We start from the raw sequence: 20659 nt of genomic DNA, 5'->3' as shown, positions 1-20659 counted from the left end.
AGGTGAATACCTCACCAGTAAGTTTTTGACATATCTAGGAGAAAATGAAATTCTCTCTCAATGGACTCCTCCTGGTACACCACAGTATAACGGTGTATCAGAAAAAAGAAATCGAACTCTGTTAGACATGGTTTGATCCATGATGGGGTTTGCGAGTCTGCCCATATCCATTTGGGGATATGCACTTGAGTCAGCCTGCTACATTCTAAATAAGGTTCCAAGTAAGTCTGTAAATAAAACACCACATGAGATGTGGACTGTACATAAGCCGATGCTCTCTCACTTTAGGGTTTGGGGGTGTCCAGCGTACGTCAAACATTTGAAAACAGACAAACTTGAACCCAAGTCTGACAAATGTTTCTTTGTTGGTTATCCTAAAGAAACTAAAGGATATTACTTCTACTTTGCTAAAGAACAAAAGTTATTCGTAAGCAATAGAGCTGTTTTCTTAGAGAAAGAATTCCTTAGTGAAGGAACTAAAAGCTCTAATGTTGAGCTTAGGGAAGTTCAACATGTAGAAGATCCAACACCATCTACTGAACTAGTTGAGTCAGATTTGATTAGATCAGATGCAGAACCCATCTTAGATGCACCATTAAGGCGATCAGGTAGAGTACCACGTCAGCCGGACAGATACAAAGGTTTCTTGGTCCAGGACGGGGATCCTGTCGAACTTGATGAAAACGATGAGGATCCGATCACCTATATGGATGCTATGCAGAGGCATGACTCTGATGCATGGCTTGGAGCCATGCAATCTGAAATGGAATCCATGAAGGTCAATGATGTATGGACATTAGTTGACCCACCCGAAGGGATTAAATCCATAGGGTGTAAGTGGATTTTCAAAAGAAAACGGGGCGCAGACGGAAAAGTAGAGACCTATAAAGCCCATCTGGTTGCCAAGGGATATCGTCAACGTTATGGTATTGACTATGACGAGACGTTTTCTCCTGTGGCAATGCTCAAATCCATTCGGATTATGCTTGCGATAGCAGCACACTTAGATTATGAGATCTGGCAGATGGATGTTAAAACCGCTTTTCTAAATGGAGATTTAGAAGAGGAGGTGTATATGATGCAACCTGAAGGTTTTATATCTGCAGATGAGTCTAAGGTGTGCAAGCTTCAAAAATCCATTTATGGATTAAAGCAAGCTTCACGGAGTTGGAACATACGATTTGATAAGGTGATCAAATCATATGGCTTCATTAAGAATGAAGAAGAACCTTGCATTTATAAATGGGCAAATGGTTCAGTTATTATATTTCTTGTTTTGTATGTGGATGACATTCTTTTAATCGGGAATGACATTCCTGCATTACAAGGAATAAAGGTTTGGCTATCATCTCAATTTGCCATGAAGGATTTGGGAGAAGCATCTTACATCCTAGGGATGAAGATCTATAGAGATAGATCTAGAAGATTGCTTGGATTATCCCAATCCATATACATTGATACTATACTGAAAAGGTTTAGTATGATTAATTCCAAGAAAGGCTATCTTCCAATGGGCCATGGAATTAACCTCTCTAAAAGGGATTGTCCGACAACCTCTCAAGAGAGAGAGAGTATGGATAGAATTCCATATGCTTCGGCAGTGGGATCTATAATGTACGCCATGACATGTACTAGACCAGACGTGGCATACTCACTAGGAGTAGTGAGTAGATACCAGTCTGATCCAGGTAGCAACCATTGGAAGGTTGTAAAAACCATCCTTAAGTATTTGAGAAATACTAAAGATCAGTGGCTTGTCTATGGTGATTCTGACTTAAAACTTGAGGGATATACCGATTCAAGTTTTCAGTCAGATCAAGATGATAGCAAGAGCGTGTCGGGATATATTTTCACTCTTAAGGGTGGGGCCATCTGCTGGAAGAGTTCCAAGCAGCATACAGTGGCAGATTCTACATGTGAAGCAGAATACATCGCAGCATCTGATGCAGCCAAGGAAGCCGTATGGTTGCGCAAGTTCATCACCGAGCTGGGAGTGGCACCTTCCATTGATGGTCCAGTTCCTATATTTTGTGATAACACTGGAGCCATAGCTCAGGCAAAGGAACCTAAAGCACATCAGCGGACCAAGCATATTCTGCGACGCTATCATCTGGTTCGAGAGATTATAGAACGAGGTGATATTGATCTTCAGAAGATTGACACAAAAGAAAATCTGGCTGACCCATTTACCAAAGTCCTCGGCATCAAAGAGTTCAACGAACACAAGTCGAAGATGGGTATTAGATACTGTGCCGATTGGCTTTAGGCTAAGTGGGAGTTGTCGGGAATTGTATCCTAAATGTCAATCGTCAGCATATTGATGATTGAATTTTGTAAATGAATTGACAAATTAATAAAGTATTATTTGGCATTATTCATCATTTCATCTTCAAATGAACTTTTATATGATGAAGTCCTTAGGACTTATGTTATGATAAAGGAGGATTTATCTTTGAGTCCTTAAACTTGTTCGCGACCAAATGATATGTTGTTACTAGGACGACAACATTATCGAGATTAGGTCGTTGTGTGACATATACGTTGGTTGTCCTCTAAACCAAGGAGTGTGGAGACACTGGTATGCCATACAGGTGAAGTGTAGGAGTACATTTCACTGAACGTGACCAATTCCGGAACGCTCTACTGTCAAGAGATGTTCCGAGTGGATATGGGTATAAGTTTGGCCCTCTGACCTGAGATCGCAACCTGTGACTAGCAAGCAACTCACTGTACTTTGGTACCAGACTACCTGAATTTCTAATTCAGTGACGGAAGGTCACTGGGTGCAGTCAAGTACTTGCGTAGTCAGTTGTGAGTCGAGATGGAATTGACACCTCCTGGAAACAGAAGATAATGTTTTGTGATTAATTTAGCAAAACCTTGGCCAGGGTAATCCCAGTGAGGAGTCACGGGATATCTAAAGTTAATCACATAATGGATGTACTAATTATAGGGTTGACAGTGAGCTCTAAGTCATCCTGGCATTAGGAGTCAAAGGGATTGAATTATACAGTAACCATAGTCCAGGATTCTAGAATATTTGCTTCGCATATATTCGGCCTATCCGGACGTCGGGTACCATTGCTAGATGGTCACACCGATTAGTATAGGAAGACGTTCCTATACTACCGGCTTAGGTTCAAACCTATGAGGTCACACGCATAGAAGTTTCTAGGTTGATCAAATGGCTGATTGATGATTAAGAATCATTCAGGGATAATTTGGTCAATTCGATTGACAAATTATCCTAAGCAAAAGTTGCATTAAAATAATTATTGAATTATTTAAGGATTAATTAGCAATTAGATTGCTAATGAACTCAATTTGATTGAGTAAATTGGGCTTAGGTTGAGCCAAATTGAATAGGATTCAATTTGGGCTGCATCAGGGTTTGACCTAATTGGATTGGGTTCAACCCTAGTAGATTGAGCTTGACCCAATTGATGGGACTTGACTCAATTGGATTGGGCTTGATCCAAATCAATTAGAAGACCTTATTTGATGAGGATTATGAGTCCAAATAATCAGAATTGGATAAGGAGAAGAATCCCTAAATTTTAGGAACCCATCCTTATCTTCTTGGAGAAGAATGACACCTTAATTTATTCCCAATATTTTCTACGCCTATCCTCTTTATTTTTGGCCAAAAATTGGCGTGAGAAGAGAGGAGGCGTGGGGCTATAATTTCTATAAAAATGGCGCCTTAAATCTTTCTAGAAAGATTTAGATGAATTTCCTAATTTGTAGGGATTGCATGGTGCATGAAATAGGGTGGTCTGCGGCTGAACTTTGGACGCATGAATTCCTATCTTTTAGGGATCCAAAATGCACGAAATTTGGATATGTTTATCTCCTCTTAGCTAACAAACTACCAGAATTTTTTGGGAATTTTATCAGCCAAATTAGTTGGCTAAATTAGGTGTGATACGTGGGGGGATCTTTTGGCTATAAAAGACCCCCATGCCTTGGGTTCAAGATATACCATATTTAGAGGTTTCAAAAAATTCTGAAAAAATTCTCTGAGGGCCTCCATCCCTTCTTCTCCTTCTTCCTCACGTCCATCCTCCATCTCCTTGAAGAACAATCAAAGGTTGAGTGTTTAGAAGGAGAAAGCTTCAGCCATTGCTGCGTTCCTGCGCGAGCTAGCACTCCCGCGGAAGACGATCTACCTAGGGCTTCGCGTGTACTTCTCATAGAGGCCATTCGTGTGCGTGGCTGCGAAGTCAAGGATCAGATCCATAAGTTTCTTCCATCATAAAAGGTATTAATCCCACATCAATATTTTATTTTGGAGTCAGGGTCTAGGTCTGATTCCCCGAGGTTTTACCCTCCTTTGGGGCTCCTCACGGAGTTATCTCCAGAATCCATTCGATGGATATTCGGAGATTAATCGAAATAGAGTTCTTAAGTTTCAGATCTGATAGTTAATCATGCATGAAAGTTTTAGCATAATTGTTTAAACGATTCCGGCATAATCCTATGTGTTCTTAAGGTGCTGATTTCTAGATTTGATCTTGTAAGCATGCATGAATTAAATTATTTGATTCGATTTTTCCGCTGCATTTTAAAACTTAAAAAGAACTACGTATGGCTTGATCCCCCTTATGAAGGGGTACGTAGGCAACCCGATCAGGTTCAGCCATGGTTTTAAAAAAAAATAATAAAAAAAAAATCAGCATGCTTAACACCGAAGAACCTAGGATTCACTTTCACCTATACCGTTGGTTTTGCGGGCTCACCAATAAACCTTTACAAGGTGATTAACAAAAGAAAGAAGAAAATTGAAGCTCCTAGATGAGCAAATATAATAATTATAAGCTACAAAGAAGAGTTTAGAGAATAGTTATCGCTTGATGAGACTTCTCTCTTCTTTGTCAAGAATGCTTCACTCTTCGAGGATGGATGGAGCTCTTGATATCTCTTGGAATCTGCTCAACCACTTCCTTTCAACTCTTGAATGAAGCACTTGGATGAAGAAGATTAGGGCACTTGTCTTTCTTGTGTAAGCTTTGATCTTTTTGCAAAAGAATATTCTTCTCTGATGAATAGTGTCCCTTTAAATAGTTTTCCTTACCCATTGGACATCCCTCATTGGTCAGATTTCAAAAACTAGCCGTTACTTACTGTTTGGAGGTCAAAAAATACTTCTGCAGAACTAGCCGTTATGCTTCTGCCCGTGCTTGGGTCGACTCAACTTTTACTGGGGTCGACCCAACTTTCACTTGGGTCGACTCATGCAACATTGGGGTCGACCCTCTCAGGAACCACAGAACCTTGTGTTTCAGCCTTTCTTCACTTGGGTCGACTCAACACTTTTTGGGTCGACTCAAGGTTGGGTTGGGTCGACTCAAATTTCACTTGGGTCAACCCTCTTAGAGATTTCAGAGAACTGATTTTTGAATGACATAGCTTTTGGGTCGACTCATGTTCTGTTGGGGTCGACTCAAGGTTGGGTCGACTCAAGTTCCATTTAGGTCGACCCTCTCAGTGATTCCAGAGACTTGTTTTCTTGAAGCTTGAAGATGGGGTCGACTCAACTTTCACTTGGGTCGACCCAAGTACTGTTCATCCGTGCCATTTTTGCAGAAGTGTGCTAGATGTTTTCTTGATGTGTCGGGGTCAACTCAATCTATACTTTGCTGCAACTTAAGGTTAGATTTATCCATATAATCAATGAAATAAACTTTAAACAATTTTGAATATATGTCATGGTGGTACTACATACTCTAAACAATGAAAATTAGTATTGTCCACTTAAGAGTACGTTTCACTTGAAACTTTGCCGAATTGGAATTTAGAATTCACTATCCCTTTCCTATTGAAAATTTTATCTCATTATTAATCATTGTATTAATCATCAAAATACCACTATCATCCTCAACATAAAAATTCTAACTAATCTATATTGTATATGTAATAAGTAGAAGTCGGAGTCAAAAGACTTAGTTTAAGATATAATCCACTATTGTTCTTCAGATAGATACAATCAATTCTAAGTGAAGTTCAAGTCCACAAGATACTTCATCCATTGTACAACATAAGTTGCCTAAACTTTCTTCTTTATATTTTTAAAATTTAAATATTTTGTGGGGGATTGTTGGAGTTTCTAATTTTAAAAAAATCCAACCTTTTTTCCTAACTTTTAGTTTCTTCAAATACTTTAAAATTCTTTTTTTTTAATCCCACATCGGATATGTGAAAGCAAATTCTCTTGCTTAACTGGAAATCACATCTCATGAAGCCCAAGTCAAACTTTGGGAAAAGTGGGCTAGTAACCGCATGCGCATGTGTGCGTGTTTGGCTCGGCATGACCGGCTATGCTATGCACGAGTGCTTTGCAGCGCATACGTATCAGCTTGGTGAAGTGCTCTAAGATACAGATAAAAATACATCATCTTCCTATCTGGTTAGTTTCCATCTCGTATTGCTAGGTCTTAGAGGCCTGACTTCCACTCCAAGGCTCTTTCAATATTTTGATTTTTTTTATAAGATTATTTTAAAGATATAAAATTATAATATAGCAATATTTAGGTATCACGCCAGCAACATGACAAAGTGACCATACAGAGAAATATAGCATCATGTTTAATTACTTTTGAAAGGGTCATGTGAAAGTTGGACTTTCAAGACTATAAAACCTTGAGTTGGTATGGGCCAGCTATAATGATCATTTTGGAGCTTTCTTCCCCATAGCAATATATCAAGATCCATGTCCTACAAGAAAATGCATACTATCGGGCTAAGCTATCACATTAAGATGTTTTTTGGGGCCGGGCATTAGTTAATTATACTCGCCCATTTAAAAAGTTAGATTGGTTGCCACTCTCCTACTCATTTTATTTTGTTTCTTCATCAATTTCTATTCCACACACATGGGTCACTGTTGCTAAACATTATCTTATTAATTTAAGATCGAGTTCGATCAAGACAAAGGAGGGAAGGACCACTGTTCATCAATCATATATTAAAAATGACAATAACTAGAAGGAAAACTCAAGGAAAAAACAACAGCTATCAATAAATGGCGTAGGGTCCAGGGTTAGAAAAAGAAGCAGAAAATCCAAAAACGTTTGATCATCACCATCCACAAAAGACAAACTCTGTCTAACCTAAATCAAATGTATCATTACTCAGAGCAAGCAATGTCCTTCATATATTTTAATAATATCCAGGTTAAGGGCTCCCAAATTACTTTCATGTTGAAAAAAAATGGAAGCAAGAGAGCACTTTAAAAACCTAGTAATTAACCATTCAGTTTTATTAGCCTAATTTTCTCTCTTCTTTTCTTTCCTTTTCTTGTTGGGGCTGTTGTAAATTAACCCAAGCTCTTTTTTTCTTCGGTACAATGGCAACTCACACCTGCCGGAGATGGGTGTGGCCAACAGTATCAGAAAACAAGAAATAGTTCACAGACTGAGGCACAAGCACTTGCCTCCTTCAAAATTGTGGGCCACGAATGAGGCAACCACTATTGTTAACGGCATAATTATTACACCCTTTAAACAGACACAGAGCTTGGATTGGTTAGGTGTCGCATCAAAGTATGTACTACTTCTATTTCATTTTAATTTTATCAAGTAATACGAAAAGAGTTGTATTATTTTTTTGTTAGCGCAATCTGACATGAGAAGAGGTATATCAATGACCATATGTATATAGATCGGAAACCATTCACACGATTCGATCACCACCCTTGAATTAAACCCTACTTGGGAGCTCGACGGTTTCTTCCTCCTTTCTTTGCCGGAGCTGTAGCGGTTTGTATGTATAGAACTTGGCACATATCACGTAGTACACGAGATTCAGTAGCTGAAGCAACGTGATGATCCAATAAAGATACTCCAACCTCCCTCTGTTGAGGTTTTCCGGCAGCCAATTGGACCCCCCGGGGCCGGCGCTGTAGTGGTGCACGACGGAGACGAGCATCGTGCTGACGTAGTTCCCCACCGATATCGACATCCAGAAGAGCGCCGTGGCGGTGCTCCGCATGCTCTCCGGCGCCTGGTCATAGAAGAACTCGAGGTGGCCGATCGAGGTGAAGGCCTCGGCGATGCCATGCAACGCATACTGGGGAACGAGCCAGAAGACGGAGATGGGGATGGTGACGGCGGGGTCGTCGAGGAGGCCGGCGGAGGCGGCGGCCGCCTTGCGGCGGACCTCGACGAGGCCGGCGACGAGGGTGGCGAGGGTGGAGATGGCGAAGCCGATGCCCATGCGGTGGAGGAAGGAGATGCCGCGGTCGAGGCCGGTAGCGCGGCGGGCGAGGGGAATGAGGGCGCGGTCGTAGAGGGAGATGGTGGCGAGCATGGCGAGCATGGTGAAGACGGTCATGGAGCCCGGCGGGATAAGGAAGGAGGACGCCGGCGAGAAGCGGCGGTCCATGGTGCGGGCCTGCTGGAGGGAGAAGGTGTTCTGCTGAGAGGAGGCGGTGATGACGAGGATGCCGGCGGCCCAGATGGGGGCCATCCGGATCACCGACTTGAGCTCCTCCACCCGGTGCACGGTGCTCAGCCGCCATGGGTTCGGCTGACGCCTGCCTTCTTCGGTTATGATGGCAGCCTTGTCCAAGAATCTGTATAATTGTATACATACGTGGTAGCTACATATGTCAAAAGTCGATATTCTTGAAATTTTTGTTTCAATGTTGTAATACAGCAGCTTTCAACCCTGCGGCTTAACCTCGATCACCCCCTCAGAAATAGGAGACAATAATAGAGCGCCCAAGCGAAGCGTCTTCCAGAGTTTTCTTTCAATCTTTTCAACCATTGATAAGATCTAGACCAAATACGAGATGACACGACGTCGAAAGTCAACCTGACCGCTTTCTCTCCGAAAAAAATCGGAGAGACTTTTTGGCGAACGAGGTCATAGCACCGGAACATCAGACCATATTTTTGAAAAGAGAGGGCCGGCTGGGAAAGAGAGAGAATCGGGCTGACCGCAAGACAAAATAGTTTGTGGATGGAAATCCAAGGAGGTGACTTACTTATGAGCAAAAAGGGAAGTCCCCTCGCCTATCAACAAGAGAAGAGTGTTGCCAGAGTATATATATATTGCTTATTTTACATGCTTCAATTAGAAGGATTTTGGGTTATGCATGGCTTGTTAGGATTGACTCTGATGCATCATAATTTCATCTTGTAGGGCAAATGTGCAACTACTTGGAACAAGAGAACTAAACAAAAATATTTTTTTCTGTGAGATTTATGTGCTAATATATCATTTCTAGTTTGTTATATTAATTAAATCTCACTAGCTTAGGTTGCAGTGGCCTGCTCCAAAATTGCACCATATTTCTACAATTTTTCGAGCTGTAAGCAATCCTACATATCTAGTACGTACTTATAGTGGCAAACTTTTCTCTTGCCATTTAGGATTAAGAAATCAGATGAGATAAATGAATTCGCGTACTTTTCATTTTGGGTTGAGTAATTGGAGAGATGGAGTAGCTATCTATCTATGTATTGCAATACAAATAATAATTCAATGAGAATTCTCCTGGTTGGATTCCTTTCTAACTTGGGGCTGGGCTGGAGAGAGCTGGACCTCTCAGCTCAACCCCAGCTGGAATTAGGTTTGGCCAGAACCGAACAATAGAAGGATACCTTGTGCCCTTGGCTGTAAAAACTTTGTGCCCTTTCAGCAACTTCGAGGCTATCCGATCGTTACCCGATGGGCCGAGAAGGCAAAGAGCTTTGATGTCAATGGTCTTTCATATCTTGACCGCTTTGAAAGCATTCTCGATCCTCGTGTAATTTCGGGATGCGGTCTATCAAATCTCGACGTGTAACCGAGCTTTTTGTATGGATTTTATGGACCGTGTCAGGCGCAGAACGTGTGCTCGCACCTAACTCCTCGAAAGTCGGGTTGGCCAATAAGCTGTAACCCTTGCCATGCTCAGAGCTGAGCAAGTGGCGGAGGAAAACCCATCCACGGGTGAGCACGTAATCTCCAAACCGGTCTAATAAGGTCGCAAGTTTTGAGCCATCAAGTTACACCGAACCTCAGTCCAAGCCGATAGGACCGGCCGGATGGTCAACTCATATAAATCAGTGGTCGATAAATATGAAATAACTAAGCAAATAAATAGACAAATCAAAGAAAAAGTACTCAATCAATATAGTTGTTTAATCTTATTTGGACTGCTTGATGCTAGTAATTAAATTTTGTGGTACTTGTAATTATATTGGAATGGATTTGGATATTTAGACTGAGAGCATGTGAGGATCCATACAGATATGTATTTAGTTTCATATCTACTATATACCGAGTAGATTTTGAATATTTATATAAAACTAATAAATTTAAATAATATCTTTTAACTAATTTTTTAAGTCAGGTTATGATTTGCAGCAATATATATAAATTGAAAATTAGTTGACTAAACTTTGTTTCACATGGTTATTATTTAGATAGAGTGGCAAAAGAATGGATGTGCAATTTATTATGCACCAGATGAGGACACCGTGTTGGCTCCACTCATTCATGGGTGGTAGTGGTGCTGACACACGGTAGAGACAAGTGGGTGGGAGTAATCCACTCCCACTTTGCTTGCCGCTGGAGTATGAGATTGGAAAATTTTCTTTTATAGATTAGATATCAAATCATATTAAAATTGCTTTTACTTCACGCGTGACAAATAAATGGCCAAAATCACAGCAGTTTGATTGATTAGCCAAGATCAGTGCACTTCTATATGTTCGCATCCAAATCTTAAACAGGAAAGAAGTTCAATATATTATTTCATGCAACAGTCCAATCACGAAAAGATGGAAAAAGAAAAAATATTCAGGCAACTTGAGGAAGAATTTGATTGTCATGGCGGAAACAGGGTTGCTTGCTAAAACCTAATCAAGCTAGCTAAAAGGGTTGAAATAGTTGATTGCGACGTTTGTTGGTTTATAGATTTGTGAATTAGGGGTCGCCTCCAGTAATCTCGAAGAGAGTAAATTGACCAATTAGGATCGAATCCTAACATAGCCATGAAACGAACAAGTCTGGTTAGGTTGGACCAAATTGGTTCAGTCGAAAGAGTTTTTCTAAGAATCTTCCAAATTTAGGACCCAGACCGGGCTCATCTCGGCTTAAATCATTCAGAGATCGTTGAACCGATCTGGAATGAACTCATCGTTCGGTGGCTGAACGAATGACATGACAATTACGAAGAAGAGCAAAGGTTAAGGACGTCAACTTCATCCTCCCCCTTGTCTCCATGCACATCATTGCCGTTCATCCCGTTTTTTATATAATTATTACATTTTTAGCTCCAGTGGATCCGGCTCTTTCCCCGTCTCTTTTTATCATGACCACGTGAGCCTATGGACGGATTCACTCGCCCTAGTGTACCTTGTGCCCTTCAATTATTTTTTCATCTCCCCACTAGGCCACTATACAAGCCTCGTGAGCGAAGAGGTTTATCCATGCAACTTAGCTCCTTAATACTGAATGTAAATATCTAAAATAAATTCAATCTTGTACCACCGACGGGAAACAAAGGGAATCTCTTCTTTTACCTAGTTTTGTGAATAAAGTACGCAGATCAAAACATGAGACAACTTAGTATCCATTACCATAACCGTCCCTATTTTTCTATCTTAAAAGTTAACCTATCTGTATCTTTTATACCAGCTAGCTAGTAGATGTTAAACATCCGAGTCTTATGGTAGATCCAAAAGAGACAGCAGAGAAAGATAAGGATCACTCACCTTAGTTGTTTGGTGTGCACAAGCTTCCCTGAGAGAGAAATGGGAGCATCCATTTCTTCATTTTCATAGAGGCAGCTTGGATCAGAGACCATGGGCATCTCCCTCTTCCTCACGGCGGCGACCACCACCTGCGCAAGCCGAGTGAACGGGCTGCCTGAAGGCTTCAAGTGCCGGTACATGGAGTAGCCTGCGATGAAGGACACCACCGATATCGCCATGGCGAGGGTCGGGATGCCGAGACCCCAACCCCACCCGACGTTGTCCTGGATGTACACCACCACCGTCACCGCCAGGAGCATCGACACGCCCATGCAGAAGTAGTACCAGTTGAAGAAGTTCCACGTCTTGGTCTTCTCCTTCGGGTCCGATTCGTCGAACTGGTCCGCCCCGAAGGCCACCACGCAGGCCCGGATGCCACCGGCGCCCAGCGCGGTCAGTAGCAGCGATGAGTAAAGCACTGCGAGCTGCCATGCCGACGCCTCCTTGCAATTTTGTTTCGGAGAGCATGGTGGCGGACGGAACCGGGGAATGATGGCCGACACCGTCAGACTTATCATTCCCTGTTAAGAGAAGACTACTGTAAAGATTAGATAGAACTAAAAAAAGAAAAAAAAAATAATTGAAGAAGGTGTGTTAACAATTAATCTTACTATTTGGTATATGATGGAGGAGACGGTGACGGCCCAGAACCGGCCGACGTAGGCATCGGCGAGGAAGGCCCCGATGAGCGGTGTCAGGCTGGCGGTACCGCCGAAGTTTGTGAGGGTGGTGGCTGCCTTGGCCAGCGGCATGTGAAGCTGTAGCGTTAAGTAACTGATCATGTTAGCCTGGAAGCCAACGACGGCCAACTTCTCTGAGATCTCATTAGCTGCAGCATGGAAACAACAGTTTCACATTTTTCAAGAACAAGAAACATTATTTGAAATAGTTTTAGAGCGCTCTAGTAGCAGGAAAAGGGATAGTTATTAGTAATAGTAGAGATGGAGAATTGGGCTTAGAGTAGGGTTACCAAAGATAAAGGGCATTGTTCTTATCCCTCCTTTCCTTTTTTCGTCTTGGAGGGCATGGCCTCCCTTCTGCTCCCCTCCCTCCATCTCTTGACTCATCAATCTTCCCAATGCTCCAAAGCTTGTGGGATAGCGGCTAATTTATAGAGGTTGATCACTTTGTTTATTTACCACAATCCTTTGAGTTGCATGTTAACACACCTGTGAGATGATATTATAGATCCCGTGGACTAGATTTTTAAGCTATTTTTCTCTTAAAGAACAAGACAAAACAAAACAAAAGGATAAGCATACAACATGGACAACTGTTGATTACGAGTACCAAAAAAAAAGGGGACCCATCGAACGGTGGGGATAATCCTTTGGTTCATGAACGTCGGCTTCTTCTGTTTTTATGCCTCTTTGTTGGCATACGTAGTATGCAATTTGTCACGGCCCAGTCCACACTTGACCGGCTCATGTCTCTTAGCCCAAACGAAAAATTAAAAAAATAGAGAGGGACCAAGTTCCCAGTCTGAGTTGGAAGAGAAGATCTGGCTCCTCTTTGATTCTGTTAAAGGCTAGAAAATCCTAGCCTCCATGTCTATTTAAAACACCTCACCCCTCCTTCGAGCCTCACCATTAATCACCAAGTTCGCCACTGATTTTAGGAGATTTTTGAGTTTAATACCGTGGAGGATTGCTTGAGGTTTTCACCATCGATTCGGCCGAAAGAGCTTGCTGGAGGTACGTCCTTGCTACTGACTTAGATCTGCTCTTCTTCTCCTCCGGTTGTTAGACCATCGTTCCACCTTTAATCTGGCTGGTGAATTGCCGGATTAATTGCGGATAAGCCTCCCTTGGTTTTGTGTTGTGCCGACCACCATCAGGCGTGGCTCACCCGTGTCAGCCTACCCCCGGATGCCACCGAGGGATGTGGCTCACTAGCGGCTGTCGTCGCTTGAGGCGGCTTTTCTCCATTCGGGAAGAAGAAATAGAGAGAGAGTCTCACAATTCTCTCTTCTCCTTATTTTCTCCCTCTAGTTCTTCTCTCTATTTTCTCTCTCATCTACTTATTTCTCTCTCTAAATAAAACCATAAATTTTAGTATAGAGTCCTATTGACCAGATCTACGAACCCAAGTTGACCCTTGCAAAGTTCCTGATCTACCTTGGTCCCAGACTGATCACCCCAGCACTGTTGAGTATCCCTGACACCCATTGATGATGAACCCTATCGAATGGCATTGACCTTAATCGAGTTCGTTCCCCATGATTTATTGATCAAATTTCTTAGACTTGACCTAACTGGGCCACTGTCATCCGACCAACCATTCTCTTTATCTTGTTATTTCAATACTATTAAAGTTATCGACTGAAAAATAATCTTACTCTTAATATCTCTAAATAGGTTTAGTAGGTTCGTCTAGTGAAGTTTGAAGGTCTAAGATGGAAGAGATAAGTAGCCCTGACACTCCTTATTAGATTTTAAATGTTTACATATTTTTCATACTTATGATTTGTATGAAAATGTGAAAATAATATGAAATATTGATGATAATATATTTTCCTAAAATTAAGGATCAAGCAATAGTATGAAACTTATGATTTACTGTGAAATATTGGTTCTATGAATATTTTAAGTTTAATGATTATTTATAAACTATGAACTCCATATTTATGAAATTATATTTTTGTTATGAAAAAAATAATTTCATGATTATTCATTCTACTATTAAACACTTATTTATGGACTACGAACTCTATAAAGCTATTTAGTATTTTACTCATGTACAATTCAAGAAAATATGATTTAAAAAATATGACTTAAAAAATTATTTTAAGAATTATGACAAATAGCTTTCAGATAGCTATGTATGACCCTTAAAGTGGGGTAGATCGACATCCGGAGCTAGTTCCATACAATCTTACCATCGTATGGCATACAACCTTGTAAGCGGGTAGTAATTGGCATACGATCTTGCCGGTAGATAATAATAGTTGGCATACGATCCTGCCGATGGTTAATAGTAGTTGGCATATGATCCTACCAGCGAAAAATAGTCGTTAGTATATGACCCTACCAACGGATAATAGTAGTTGGTGTTGGTCGATTATGGCCTTGTCACGGGTATAATTATGATCTTAGCATTTAGTCTTAGAGAAGCAAGTTCATCAATGATATGGTTGAATGGTAAATGATTTATAATTTTATTTATGCTATACATCTGGAACTATGTTTATGACATATTAATGATTTTGCATGCATGGTTAACTTTATGACATAACTTTATCATATGATACTATGAGATGTTCTATCTTGTAATAATTGTTGTTTTCACTTTATGATGCATTGATGCATGCAAAAAAACTTATGCTTGATCTGATAAGGTAGTGAAAAATTTACTTACTGAGCTGTGTCGCTCATAAATTTTTATTTTTATTTTTGTCTCTCCAGGCGAATAGGATCAGCAGGGATGAAGGATTATCCAGGTTTGGAATTCGTGCTAGCAAGCTTGGCAATTTATATAACAGAATTTTAGTTTTTCAGTTGATAATGAATTTATAGCTTAGTAATTTTTTAATTTTTGAAGATTATAAATTTGCTATTTATATTTGGATTTCGAAGCTCTAAACCAATACTAGTTCCATTTAATAAATAATAAAATTAGATTTTTATTTGTTTTATTTTGTTTGTAATGAATTTGGAAGCTAAATAAAATATTTAGCTTTGTATTTTTGTGGGTTGTATTTTTCGATAACACGACCATATTATGGTCTAAATTTGGGGCGGGGCATGACAGAATTTGAGAGAAGAAGAAACACACAATGTCCAAAGCCTCTCGCTTTCTTTTAGGGTAAATTTTTTTTTTTTTTAATGAGACGAACGATTTATATAGATCTAGTACAGATATATCAAAAAAAATTAAAATAAAATATATCCCATAATGCTCTAGGCAGGGTAAAACTATGGTTCATGAGAAGGACGGTGGCATGAATCTGTAGATCCGGGAATATTAGGCTGGAAGAGGCGACAAGCAGAAAGGGACGGAAACTATTATTATGATTTAAGACCCGGTGCTGCCAAGACCGTTGCTTTCTCTCATCCATCCTCTCCTGTAGACCAATCATCCTTTTAACTGTTGGACTCCATTCTTTACCCATGGAGGAGAGCAATTGAAAAAATAATAATAAAGGAAAAAAAAGGCTATAGACCCGGAGCCTGTGAAACAGTAAGGTTGTTGGTGCCCAATTATAGCTATATTGCTACAAGCCTAGACCCTCGGTGTCCATGGGTTCGAGCGCCACGTTGGGACTACCTTTTTCTTTTTTTAGTTTTAAATAAATAGAGAAATTGTATACTTTTTAGTGATGAATCATAAAATCATTATTAATACGTTGATCAATATCGATTTTGGTACAAATATTGTAACAATGTATTATATCATCACTAAAAATAGAGATTTTTAATGACCACTCTATCATCTCACCATTAAATGGTATATACCTACAATAAGAATTTTATAATGTCATCACTAAAAACATTATTTTTTGTGATGAATCATAAAATAGTCATTAGTAAGTTGATCGATATCTATTTTAACACCAAATTTGTGACAAAACAATGTATCATCACTAAAGATATAGGCTTTTAATGACAACTCTATAAATTTATCATTAATGATCTCTCTCTCTCTCTCTCTCTCTCTCTCTCTCTCTCTCTCTCTCTATATATATATATATATATATATATATATATATATATATATATATATATATATATATATATATATATATATACCTACAGTGACCATTTTAAAATGTCATTACTAAAAACAAAATTTGTAGTGGCAAATCATACAATCGTCATTCGTGAGTTGACCGACTTTAACATTAAATTTATTTTTTTGCCAAAAAAAGCTTTATTTAGTAATGACTTTTTTTGTAACAAAATATAAAATAGTCACAGAAGATCTATAATTGTGATGCCATTTTAAAAATATTGACTAAAATAGTTTGTTGTCAACATTTCTTATTGTTGTCACTAAATATGGGGCTTTTAGATACTAGACTTGTGTTTCACCACTTCTTGTGTTGTGATTCCTTGTTTCGTCCTTTCCTCTCTTTCACAATCTCTCGCACCTCAATTTTTTAAACAAAAAAATAGTAAGTTTTCTCTCTTCTTCTTTCTAATTGCTCTCTTTAACCTAATAGGATACATGCAATGTGTCTACTCCTCTCTCTCTTCTATTTTTCTTTTCTCTCTCTCCACTATCTAGACTAAAGGTTAAAAGTGTCTGCCCTCTAATCAAGGCTTTTGACCCTAGTGTAGCATCAGGTTTAGGAATCGAGCTGTTCCTCGAAGGTAAGTATTTTGAATCTTAATTTGGCTATTCTTTTGGATTAAATTCCTAGTTAGGCTTTAGATTATGAGATTCATGAATCACTGAATACTAAGCTTGGTTGAGTGTTTTCGATGCCGCTGATGATAGCATCCCCTAGTGGACGACTTTGTGTAGAATCTTTTCTGTAGATCTTGGCATACCATCTACTAGTAAAGATATAGATATGCAGACCTCGGGCTACCAACCCTAATTCAGAACGATCTTTAAATATGCACCCTAAAATGCTGTAGATCTTCGGATGTGTAGCCTTAAAATGCTGTAGCAATCTCATGAAATTCTAAGATCTTAAAGATTATTATTATTATGATTAAGAAGTAAGGCCTAAAGGCTTATCAAAAAGATTTCTGCATATGGTTGACATAGACATTTTTGGATGTGTAGCCCAAAAATGATATATCAATCTCATGAAATATTAAGAGATTAGGGATTATGATTATGATTAAGAAGAGGGCCTAGTGTTTTTGATGTATATCTCCTAGACCATGAAAAATCTTATCAGAAAGATTTCCGGATATGGTTTACTTAGACTATAAGTACCTCTATCCCTAATGACATTATCATGCATGACATATAATCTGATTTAATATTTATATTATTTAGTTTTATGCCTATGCTTGAGAAATATCCTAAATATTTGTAAATAAAACTTATAAAAATTATTTATGCATATTTATATTTATATCTAAATTAAATATTATGCATGCTCTACATAAAAGAATAAATTTAATAATTCTAATCAAGCATGAAGTATTTCGCTTGAGCATGATGTTTGATTTGCATGACGGAAGTTTTTGAAATGGGATGTTTTATCCAATTCTGAAATCGTACTAACATTTAAAAGATTTTTGTGCACTATATATCTGAAGAAACTAGTTTTGAAATGGATATAGTGATTACTCTCTAGTTTGACTATAAATTAGTCGAGCTAACATGACTAATCATTGGCCACTGGTTACGAAATGAGTTTCTTTCAGGCCTAGTCAATTAGGGGTTGGCTCGCTAGCATAGTTAGTTTCTTTCAAGCCTAACCAGTAGAGACTAATTGCTAACATATGCTAGTCACAAGAATATTATATTTTTAGAACTCGGTCTCTTCGACCTTGTCATGGGGCTAATCACACCAGTGTGAATCAAAGCTAGTTCCTTTCAGACCCAGTTAGTGGACGCTAATCGCTTGTACATGCTAATCGATGACATATGTTTTGTTCAAGAGCTAGTTTCTTTCAGGCTTTATCATGGGTTGATCGTAGTGTAGTTGCTAAGGCCGAGAAAAATCTAAATTTTTAAATACTCTTAATTAAAAATTTTAGATATAGAAAAGGTTTTCATGATTTGATACATTAAATAATATGAAAATTAAAGAAAATAACAAGCATGCTTTTGGAGAAATTCCATTCCAAAATTGGCAAAAATTACTTTCATTGGATAATCATGATATTTGCAAAATAATTTTTCTTATACCCAACTGGAGGTAAAGATTACTTGCTAAGCTGCTAGCTCTTGTCCTCTTTTTGATGCCAAGAAATAGAGCAAATTGGGTCATGGATATGTGTGCCGGAGGATTAGGATTAGTTTGATTTCTATTTTAGAGGAGATAATAAGTTGTCAAAGAAATTGTGTAATCTTTTGGAATATTTTTAGAGGTAGCATATTCTAGATTATTCTTTCTCTCAAATTGACATTTTAACATTTTGGAACTTTTAATAGAAGCATTGCTCTAAATTGTGCCATTGTTTTATTATTACTTTAAGGTGAATTTTTTAATGAATTATGGAAAATTCTCGGGTAGACCTAGCATGTTCTATAGGTTCAAACTTTATGCGATATACAGCTATCTACCATGTGCCGAGTCGGGCCTACATTTTAAGGAAAGACAATTTATCTTTAGAAAATTATGATATATAGCCTAAGGAATATATAAAGTCATATAATATATGTGTAATGCTATGTATAGAGAGAAAAATGAAATAAAGAGTAAATAATCAGTAATATTTATATATATTTGAATAGTGAATTTTACTTTTTCTTTTCTATCACTTTCTTTTATCCTCACACAATATTTTCTCCATTCTCTACTTAAATGCCTATCATTTTCACTATCAATGAGTTTCAGTCCAATTGCCTAGCACTTGTGCTTCTCTTACTCTCCACTTTAAATAAGACATTTATTTTCTAAATATTGTTTAAAACAGTATTGTCCATCATACATTTCTTTACATCATGAAAAGTTACATCATTAGCATGATGATGCTTGATATGAATAAGAACAATTGAGCATCTTCAAGTCATAAATTTCAATATATGGAGTGTTCATGGTGCTTGGCATGTCCAATAAAATGTTTTATTTGTACAACATATGTACAATATAAAGCTTAGATTACTTTGGCTATCTTGCAACTCTCACTTGTTTAACTTTCATTGTTGTTCTTCCCTATACAATGATTATTTAGAGAGTTGCAGACACGCAAGTAAAAAAGGATTTAGAGAAATGGTTTGCATGTACGTTAGGTTATTTTGTATACGCAATGATAAATGTTAGGTATACCCTTGTAATTATACATGATGAGAAAATGTCAATTGATCGACGCTTAAACAACCTTTAGGTACGTGACTGCAATGTAGTGTACGAAAGTAGTTAACTACATATTTGTGATATGATGAGAGGCTTGGAAAATTAATCTTTTGTTGCCTTCTTATTATGGAGGTGGAAAATAACTGGTTGACATACATTTTAGAAATGGACCAAGATAGAGTTTTCTATTACAATAATATATACTATTGTTGCTGATTTTCAGACTAATAATGTGGATCATCTTCACTGATTTGCAAAACAACAACAAGTCCAAGAACTGGCCAGAGTTGGCTCTAGTCGAGCTCTCTGATGTTTAGTTAGAGAGAGGGTTTTTACAATGGTGGGAGAGATAAATAAAAGTCTTGGTGTAGTAGTGTTGTCTCATAATTGTACCTTTCATGGAGGGATTCTAGGCCGATATATAGCCATAAGATTTGGAATCTCCTAAGGGTCATGCTGTATCGCACCGAAGTTGAGCGATTACTGCCGAGGGACATAACCATCATAACCACCATAAGATACGATATAATTGCTTAGAGCCATTATGGTAATCTTTAATTCTTGGCATGATGGAGGGAGCACACTTCCATATAAGATGGAGAGCCACCGCCCGAGGTGAGAGGATTCAGATTGGTTTGGAATAGAAGGTGACCTAAATGGCTATCTATCTAAGCTATGGAACTTTGTGTCAGGCAGCATATGACCTTAGAGGTCGGTTGTTTCTAATTTCTTCATCATGGCTCTCAAATTAATCGAGGTGGATCTAGTTTGACTATGCAGAATGCCACATCAGCTTTGAGTTAGACTAATTCGGTCATGCCACATTATCAGGCTCATTTTTTGCCACATTACTTGCCCCCTGCTCCTGAGTTTATGTCGTTTCTCTTGGTTTGAGTGAAGGAATTAACTTCATCCTCTGCTTCTATGCTATTTTCATGTTGTTAAATTTTTTGGGAGAATGTTTTGAGGGATGAGCTTCCTCATTTCAATT

The 20659-nt window shown here is 38.7% G+C and overlaps 1 protein-coding gene across 2 annotated transcripts; it reads right to left on the bottom strand.

Annotated features, from left to right (window-relative positions):
* Nucleotides 1-7546: 7546 nt before the first annotated feature.
* On the bottom strand, nt 7547-12872 carry LOC103715339 (protein NRT1/ PTR FAMILY 3.1). Of its 2 annotated transcripts, none has more exons than XM_039129350.1 (4): nt 12715-12872; nt 12356-12573; nt 11706-12279; nt 7547-8572 (listed from the first exon to the last, which is right to left on the bottom strand). In XM_039129350.1, exons 3-4 carry the CDS (start codon nt 12260-12262, stop codon nt 7699-7701), a joined length of 1431 nt encoding a protein of 476 aa, XP_038985278.1. In that variant the 5' UTR covers nt 12263-12279; nt 12356-12573; nt 12715-12872; the 3' UTR covers nt 7547-7698. The 2 variants fall into 2 exon arrangements, with proteins under 2 accessions (XP_038985278.1, XP_008801151.2); XM_008802929.4 differs by having other exon boundaries at nt 11706-12265.
* Nucleotides 12873-20659: the final 7787 nt, after the last annotated feature.

This window comes from Phoenix dactylifera, chromosome 8, assembly GCF_009389715.1.
Source record: "Phoenix dactylifera cultivar Barhee BC4 chromosome 8, palm_55x_up_171113_PBpolish2nd_filt_p, whole genome shotgun sequence".
In the NCBI taxonomy this organism is placed as follows: Eukaryota; Viridiplantae; Streptophyta; class Magnoliopsida; order Arecales; family Arecaceae; genus Phoenix; species Phoenix dactylifera.
Note: the sequence above shows the minus strand (reverse complement) of the source record. Positions and strands in the feature narration are given on the sequence as shown.